The sequence below is a fragment of the Gadus morhua genome, chromosome 8 (genome assembly GCF_902167405.1).
Source record: "Gadus morhua chromosome 8, gadMor3.0, whole genome shotgun sequence".
NCBI classification, from domain to species: domain Eukaryota; kingdom Metazoa; phylum Chordata; class Actinopteri; order Gadiformes; family Gadidae; genus Gadus; species Gadus morhua.
The window spans coordinates 699,680-708,949 of NC_044055.1; the positions used below are offsets into that span (position 1 = coordinate 699,680).

The 9,270-nt window shown below is 42.8% G+C and overlaps 1 protein-coding gene across 1 annotated transcript; it reads right to left on the reverse strand.

The window, feature by feature from the left end:
• Positions 1-646: 646 nt before the first annotated feature.
• Positions 647-2,561, reverse strand: LOC115549391 (C-C chemokine receptor type 3-like). Its single transcript, XM_030364539.1, has 2 exons — positions 2,507-2,561; positions 647-1,884 (listed from the first exon to the last, which is right to left on the reverse strand). The coding sequence occupies exon 2, from the start codon at positions 1,867-1,869 to the stop codon at positions 787-789; it is 1,083 nt and encodes a 360-aa protein (XP_030220399.1). The 5' UTR covers positions 1,870-1,884; positions 2,507-2,561; the 3' UTR covers positions 647-786.
• Positions 2,562-9,270: the final 6,709 nt, after the last annotated feature.

Sequence of the window (9,270 nt, forward strand, 5' to 3'; positions counted from 1 at the left end):
GCCATATCATGTCACGTCCACATTTGATACATGGAGCAGAACATAGTGGGTCATATGTCCGATGCTTTTTGGAAACGTTTTCTTCATTAAACGTGCCAGACAGATTTTGTATACATTTTATTCATTTGTAATTAGCTACATCGGTATGCCGTCTTTCAGAACCTTTCATTACCGGCACTAAAGAGAGAAAAAAGAGTGCATCCTCATTGTACCCAGCACTTCTGAAAATGTACTTCCGAATGCGTCTCTGTCCCCAGCAGATTTCAAACCAAACTGACGCCCATGCCCTTCACTGTGCATCAACACACACCCTCAGACCACCTAAGACCAACCTCCGCACCCTGGGCGATCAGGCTTTCTCCGCTGCTGCTCCAAGACTATGGAACGCCCTCCCTGACCACCTGAAGGCCCCACAGACTACAGCTGCTTTTAAACTAAACCTTGAGTCTTTTTAAAACAGCCTTTAGCTAATTTGTCTTTTACTGTATATGTTTTAACAACCTTTTTCTTTCTTTTTTTATCTCTGTAGCACTTTGAGATTTTCGAATGTAAAGTGCTCTAAAAATAATATGTATTATTTATTATTAATAAAAAAACGAACTGATTAAAGCGCTTTGAGTGCCTTAAAAAAGAGAGGGCTACATAATTGCAATTAATTATTAGATATTTATTTACAAGGTATATGCTAAATGACTACATTTAAATGTAAAACTGACAAAACAAATCAAATTTCCTGTTTTCCCATCCAATTATCCAATTCAAACAAAGTAAATTGTCTCCCACATGTTATAAGTCGTTTGTGTGGGACGTCCTTTGTGCGGTGGACTTGCTGCTCAGACTAGCGGGTCTGAAGTGACGTGCCAGACAAGGCATGTTCTTCAACAACAGCTTCCTGAAGTGACTCTGAAACCGCTTACCCACAAAGGAGTAGAACATGGGGCTGATGCAACAATACAAGAACGCTATGTTTCTGGTCGCGTACAACGCATAGTTCAGCGCCTCGACCTGATCGCACGTCCGGTTTGCTTTGTCGGCTGTGGAGATCTGAATGGCCTTCAGCAGGATCACGATGTTATAGGGAGTCCAGCAAACGAAGAAGGTGAACATGATGATGAATATCAGCTTCACCGAGCGCCATTTCTCCCTCATGCGAGTGGACATGATCCGCACGGTGATACAGGTGTAGCAGTACATCACCATGAAGAGGGGCAGCAGGAAGAAGAGGAGGAACTGCATGTAGTAGCTGACCAGATTCCACTGTTTGATGACGTCGGCGTGGTATCCTGTCTCCTCACACATCAGGCCCTGCTCGCTGTCCTTCCACACGCCTTTGAACACCAGCTCATTGAGACTGGCCAGCACACTGATGAACCAAACGATCAACGACGCCCCGATGGCGTACGCCCTCCTCCTGCTCTTGGCAGCGGACACCGCGTGCACCACGGCCAGGTAGCGGTCAAAGGTCATCAGGGTGAGGAAGAGGATGGAACTGTAGAAACCGATCAGATGGGCACTGCTGACCAACTTGCAAAGCACCGTGCCGAAGATCCACTCTGAGGAATGGTATTTGGCCAGGAAGGGGAAGCTGGATGCAAACAGGATGTTGGAGGTGACCAGATTGATGAGGAAGATATTGGTGACGCTGTTGACCTTCTCAAGCTTGACGATTATGAACAAAACAAGCCAGTTGCCTAAGTAACTCAGGAGGAAGTTGATGTAGTAGAAATAAGGAATGATGGCCGAGGCAAATTTGGTGACGTTTGCTGAAAAGCAGTGTGGGACGAGCCCGTCAGCCTCGTAAGATGGATAGCTTGTGTTTTCACTGATGTTAAACAGATATAAGAAATAGTCATACTGCTCATCCTCCATGGTTATTGCTTGAACCTGTGGTAGATGGAAAAACATATTTATAAGTCTCATATGATTGAATATATTCCTCTACATGGGTGATATGTTTTCGATACGGAAGGCTGTGCCCATCATGCATAAGCTGCTCTGAAGTAGAGCTTCAAATGACAACACAATTAAAACACTTTGATGCTTAAAAGGTCTGGATCAAATATTTTGCAGTTAAAAGAACAAATGATGATAATAATAATAATAATAATAATATAATAGTTCTAATATAATATGAGAAATATTAAATATATTATTAATATAATAAGCAAGACAATAGCTGAGAGCTCTACAGTGACAGCTTTCAGGTATCAAACATAGTGTTTCGGTGACTGCAGAAATATAGTTATAACACACACTGTGCATACATACCTCACATATAACACTGTACAAATTAATGTAGGATCTGTTCTATGCCCAAATCATGTTTCTTACTCATTATTTTACTGGCTGTAATTGCAGCTTGTCTTCTCCATTCTTTAAAATAAATACGAATGCTAATAATTGATTGATAATAAAACATAATGACGGGCCAACGTCTAGTCATTTCAGTTTAAAGGGAGAACTTAATTTGGCTTTTGAAAGATTCTTCTTAAACAAAATAACTCACCAATGTTGATTTCCGTGTGTGGAGGAGTGGATGAGTGAAGAGCTGTGGGTGTTTAGCATAGACATGAGGGTTAAGAGATAGTTCTTAAGAGGAACTGAGATATCCTCCCATTTACATTACGCAACTTTAAAAGGACACCTCTCGCCCATACGATGATTCTGGCACCAATACTGAACAGAAGCTTGGCCTGGACTTAATGTGTTTTACACTCATACTTTATAAAGTCAAATACTGATAATGATGTAATCTAAAGCACCGTTTGATTAGCACTTTGCATACAAATACGACAGCTTACTGGTACATGCTGACCCCAACGTGGTAAACATAACAAGACTGTTTGGCATTACAATAGATTGATGATTATCATAATTAATAATCTTTACATGGCTGGCTAGATTTAGTTTAAGATGTATATCGTAATGAGTCTGGTGATTTTAACTAGAGGGTAACCACATCCACAGTGGAAAATGGAACAATCTTTATAGTAGGCTAAACTGCAATTAAAATATGTGACACAGCTATATATGCTATCCCTACACAGTTTAATACTGACCTAGTTTTCCTAGTCCAATATAATACAATTGTTTGAATCTATAAAACAATATTATCAGTAATTCTTGCAATTCTAATGATTGAAACCGTAGTAAAACCAAAATAAAGTAAGCTCATGCATTTCAGAATATGGTCTCATTTTTATTGTTTGAAGAAGACACATTGATCATGCATCAGTGGCACTTTGTTCAGACAAACAGCAATACTTCACTGTTCATGGGAAAAGAGTATAAAAAATATAACAAATTGACCAAAACATGTACACAAATACTTCAAGGGTACATTACAAGATTCAAAATCAACATTTGTGTACATTACAAGATTCAAAATCCAAACATTGGTTGGAAAAGGTTAATAAATAAGTATAATACTTAAAAGAAAAAGCCAAATGGTATCTTGGAGGTATATTATATCACGCAATCACAGAACCGTTTTAATTACGTTCATTACGTTAGGTAAACTTTTTGAATGTCTGAAAACATTTCTTCATGGGAAAAACATAATTCCAAAGCCAACATAGGAACAATCAGCTGTTAAATCAACTGTAAGCAAAGCAAAAAACTAAACAAAAGCAGCTCCAGGCATCGTGGCTGAGCTAGCCACGATGTTAATATAATCCCTATGATCTCTTGGAGAGGGGATGTCCACACCGTGACACCTGTGGAACGGGTAAAGGATTAAAGTAATGTTTGATGTCACACACCCTAGAGTTGGTTCGCTCTTCTCCAGTGTAAGAGTTCCAGAGGATGTTATCATCGTCACACATGATGAAAGAGCAATGTTGGTAATAACGACACAGCGGTACGGGAAATGAGTGCATCTTAGGGTTCCTTTACCCTGGAAATTATGGGATGGAGTGGGGATCTGCAGGTAGAGGGGGCCGGCTGGATGAATTCAAACATGCAGGCTGCTGATGTCCCGGGGGTGACTGAGGTAAACGGTGCACTGGATTGGGCATGTTGCCCTCTGCGTGATCACGGGGTATTGCCAGGGAAGAGGAATATCTGATTCTGACTGAACAGATATGTGGTAATCACATCCCAGTAGCATTGGATTTGCAAGCACAAAATAGATTCAAACGAGCTGAACATTGGGTTTAAAAAGAGAGAGGTGGTTTAATTAGGGAAAAATGTTGAGGACATGCACCCTTGATCTTTGAATTCAAATATAATTTGTGTCCCAATAATAAATGGCAGTGGCCTTGGCTTGAACACGGCTTGTGACGACCAACCCGGAGAGTTACGCAATAGCAGAGCATGGGGGTGATTCAACACTAATGGGGAGAGGCTGAAGAGTGGACACTTCTCTGATCTGCTCTGATGCATGTACACACACACACACACACACACACACACACACACACACACACACACACACACACACACACACACACACACACACACACACACACACACACACACACACACACACACACACACACCAGATGTGTCATCTCGTTAACAGTTATAAGCTAATCATAGATTCATGCCAAAAAAAAAGACAAAAAAGCAGAAGAAAACAATGGTAGAGGTATCAAGAATTTTAGCACATACATGAGCGCGACCCTACTGCCGCCTTCTGCTTGTCAGGGTCTGCGCAACGTCAGGGGCCCCCACGCCACCCTGTGGGGGAACCCAGGAGCTAGGGCCCCCACGCCACCCTGTGGGGGAACCCAGGAGCTAGGGCCCCCCACATCAACGTGTGGGGGAACCCTAGCACGGCTATTGCCAGACCAAGCTCAATCGTAGATGGGGAAGCTGCTGTCATTTCCTTCAGCACAAGAGGCGTGATCAACGGGCCAGTTCAAATGACTCTGTACACAATTGGCTGCTTGCCGTCGCTTCCCTGTCGGCATTGTGTTAAACCAGCCAATAGCGCGCCAAGGGGAAAAGCCAGCTTGGTGATTGGCTCCCGCAAAAACGTATCGGAAGCAGAAAGAAATGTGTTGCTCTTCTTCAGACCCTAATGCAGGGCAGAACGGGCTGAGGGTACCCAGTCTAGGGGAACCCAGTAGGCAGACGCTAGTGTAATGGGCGTGAGGTTGGACCCAAGAACAGCACAGACTAAGACCAGCGTTGGAACAGTTAAAGAGTTTATTGTCCAAACAGGGTCTTAAAATCCACAGAAGGTACACAAGAATAGTCCACAACCTGAGCTAGCCAAAACAGTCTGACTTTCTAGCAGAGACCTCCGGGGAGGGAATCCAAGCGAACTGGAGACGGACAAGGGGCGAGCAGACAGATGGGTCAGGGACAGAAGGCTGTTCGGATGGAAAGCCAGGAGCGGATCATGACAGTACAGAGCTGGCAGTAGGTTGGAAAGCCAGGAGCGGATCATGACAGTACAGAGCTGACAGTAGGATGGAAAGCCAGGAGCGGATCATGACAGTACAGAGCTGGCAGTAGGATGAAGAGCCAGGAGCGGATCATGACAGTACAGAGCTGACAGTAGGATGGAAAGCCAGGAGCGGATCATGACAGTACAGAGCTGACAGTAGGATGGAAAGCCAGGAGCGGATCATGACAGCTAGTCACCTCTCGTCTGAGAACCCACCTTTAGGTCCTCGGGGGCCCCGATGCCCTGGCATCCCCGGGTGGCCCCGGGGCCCGTCCTGGCCCGGGTGCCCTTGGGGTCCGCGCCCCCCCTCCAGGCCGGGGGCCCCCGGCGTTCCCGGGAGTCCGGCCAACCCTTCACACTGACAACCTCCGGACGGAGTGACCAGCTGGAGGAGCTGAGAGAACTGAGCTCAGCCAGCTCCTTCTTCCAATTAGCAGACACTTCACAGCCACCATGTTTAGGTTAACATTAGATAATTAGCCCTGGAGAAGAGGTTTTGCTTGAGTGGTTTATAAATTTATCTTTCAATCGTCTGCCAAATTCGGGTTCAAATGAGAGCCTTAACCTGCAGCTGTATTGAATGCAATGCTGTGTTGTGTTTCCATGTTACTGATGAGAATCATTTGGCTTGATAAAACCTTAATTTCGCTAAACCCCCTCAGTTTGACACGGAGTTGGATGGACCACTGGGTTCCTCACCATTTTTAAATGATCTGAAATATTTCCTCATTATGTGTGCTTGTGTGCAGGGTTGCCACTTTTTAGTAATGATACATCTCAAACACTTTTCAAGGTCAAATTCAGGGTTCAACCCAACAATAGTGGAGTGTTGCTTGTAGCACTCACCTTACTGCATGATGATGTGCAGTGGCAGCAAGTAACATGAGCCTGAGCTTGAATCCGAGTTAGCTGAAGTCGGATTCAAGCTCCATTCTTATGTCGTCCTCTAGTGGTGGTTTGCATTCTATGCTCGGTGAGGGAATTCTTAAATCACCACTAGAGGGCCTTGAGAATTGAGCTTGAATTTGCTTGCAGTTGAACATAGCGAACAATTCTGATCTAATTTTTCAGTGTTCATTATACTTTGCGTGGAATAGAAATTTCATTCTATAAAAAGCCATCTCCATTCATTGATTTGTAATTAAATCAGTTTGGAAAAATAAATGGGAGAGTTTTTACTAGGTTTAACCATTTTATAATAACCATAGATAAAAAAAAAAGGGTTCTGGCAAAGTTCACAACTTAGGAATATCACTCTGTAATAGCACATTTGTCCAACAATATTTAAGAAACAAACATTGAGAAAATATTTTTCTTTATTAAAATTAGGAAAATTAACATTAAGAACATAATGTTTTTTGTTCACTACATTACATTTATTTGCAGATACTTTATACTTTCACCAATGAAGCTGAACCCCAAATATTGCTTCCCGATCACACAACTTAAAAATAGGAACTAAGCAAAGCAGCCGTTGTAGCATTTTATGATCTACGATATAAAAAGAAGAGCTGGAGAGATTTATTTTAAACATATATATCAACATGTATTTTAAGTGGTGGAAGAGTGACGGTAGACGGTGGAGTTGCAGTAGCTCCGCCTTCGGTAGCATCGACTCTACTGGCCGGGGATCGACCACTGCTGTTAGGAAGAGCAGCACAAACCATCCAAACGATAGCTTTATCTTCATTTGTTACACATTCCACAACTAAAATGAAATAATAGTAGAAACACAACAACGCTTATGCTACACAAAATGGTTTTACAACATAACAGTTAAAATGCAAAAATTCTAAATTCAAATTCTATCATATTCTCTCTTTAGAATTAGATTTTACTCAAAAGTGGTTAAAATTTGCAATGTTGCCATGACAAAGCTAGTTCACGGCCTTGGCAGAACAACTCCGTTATTTTACACTTCCTTGCGATTTTTCATCCTTCGAGAACCTAAATGTAGCTTTTCTAAAATCAATACAAACTTAGATTGTTCTCAGCCTCGTTAATATGAGGTGTTATTCTCAACCACAAACTCACTATTTGGGAAATGACGGAAGGAAACTGAAAAATAATTTCCCTAAGGGGACAACTAATTAACTTACTAATTGTTTAAAGCGCTTTGAGTGCCTTAAAAAATGAGTGCTACATAATTGCAATTAATTATTAGATATTAATTTATAAGATGCTAAATTACTACATTTAAGGGCTGGGCGTAAATCTGCTTATGTCTCTCCCGCTCTGCCTCCGGCTCACACACAGTCTCTGCCTGCCCCCCCCCTCCCCCCCCTTCCACTGACTCACGTCACTTTTTGAAATCGCGAAACATGAGCCGTGTTCGAAATCGTTCACTATTCATTGGGTATTTTAAGTGCACTATATTGTGCATGAAATTAACCACTGAGAATTCGAACACCACTACAAAATGGCGAGCACCCTATATAGTGCACTATATCCATGATAGGGAACGATTTCGAACACAGCTATGGAGTCCGCCTGCACAAGCAGCTCCGAGGAGCTTGTTAGCAAGCGAAAGACCAACGGCTCCATAGTATGGAAATGGTTTGGATATAAGGTGTCTGACGAATTACAAAATCACGTAATATGTAGAGAGTGCTTAATAACTGTTGCAACCAAAGGGTTGCAATTCTGTCCATAATATTCCGGAGGTGCACACAGCTTTTGGCCGTGATATTATATATTATAATGTTCTCAAAAACGGTTTATTCAACCATCAAACTGTATTCAATTCTGAACGGTAGGAATAGTGATTGTAAATCGAAACGGTAGGTAGGTATAGTAACGGTAACTTCAAGGTTTCTCACTCCGCGAGACCCAAACATAAAACATTAAAGGTCCCATGACATGAAAATCTCACTTTATGAAGTTTTATAACATAAATATGAGTTCCCCTAGCCTGCCTATGGTCCCCCAGTGGCTAAAACTTGCGTTTGGTGTAGAACGAGCACTAGCTGTTCTGCTTGCCTTTTGAAAAAACGGAGGCTCAAGCGCGCTGATTTGGAATGTCTTTAGGTCTGTCACAAAGCATCTAAGCTCCTCCCCTTACTCTGCCTGGCCCGCCCAGAGACGTTGGCCCGCCAATGAGACACGACCGCGCAAGCGCCACATGTGTGTGTGAATACACAGACTGTAACGCAAGTGTTTCTTGTCGGTTCTTTGACGTCTCTTGTATTTCCACAACAAGACTGCAGTGGGGGTTATCTGAGCCATGGTTGAGAAGGAATTGGGGGAAAGGAACTTTGGCTTTGACTCCCTGAAGTACATGAACTGCGACATGGAGGAGAAAGACTCCCCAGTGTTGTATATTCTATATTCTAGTGTTCTAGAATATTTACAGAACACGGCTAAAGGCTGTGTGCGCCTCGCCATTGCAATGCATCCACTGTAAACAGAGTGCATGGTACCGTGGCTGCAAGCTGCTCAGGGCCACACCCCCACCCTCCTCCTTGACCCGCCTCGCTCCTCCTCATTTGCATTATAGCTACAGACACCAAAACAGCGCATTTGGGGGAAGCTCAATGTGCGACTGGCTCGGAGTGGCTGTAACTCTGCACCACGGCTGAATTTCGGGAACGTCTTTGAATACTGGGTTAGTTGCCCACTAATACCTATATTAAAGAATACATAAAATAGCATGTCATGAGACATGACATGCAACGCCCCCCCCCCACGCAGTCGTTACGGTTCATAATATTTCAATATTTCGGAGGCACACAGAGCTTTTGGCCGTGGTGTTATATATTATAATGTTCTATGTGTCTAGTCCACGGTTTATTGAACCATCAAACTGTATTCAATTCCAAACGGTAGTATTGCATATTGTTCCTGGTGTTTTACTCTACTTCTGATATCCTTTTGGT

Coding starts and splice junctions, on each gene's coding strand:
- LOC115549391 (XM_030364539.1), bottom strand. CDS start 1,869: ATGGAGGATGAGCAGTATGACTATTTCTTATATCTGTTTAACATCAGT.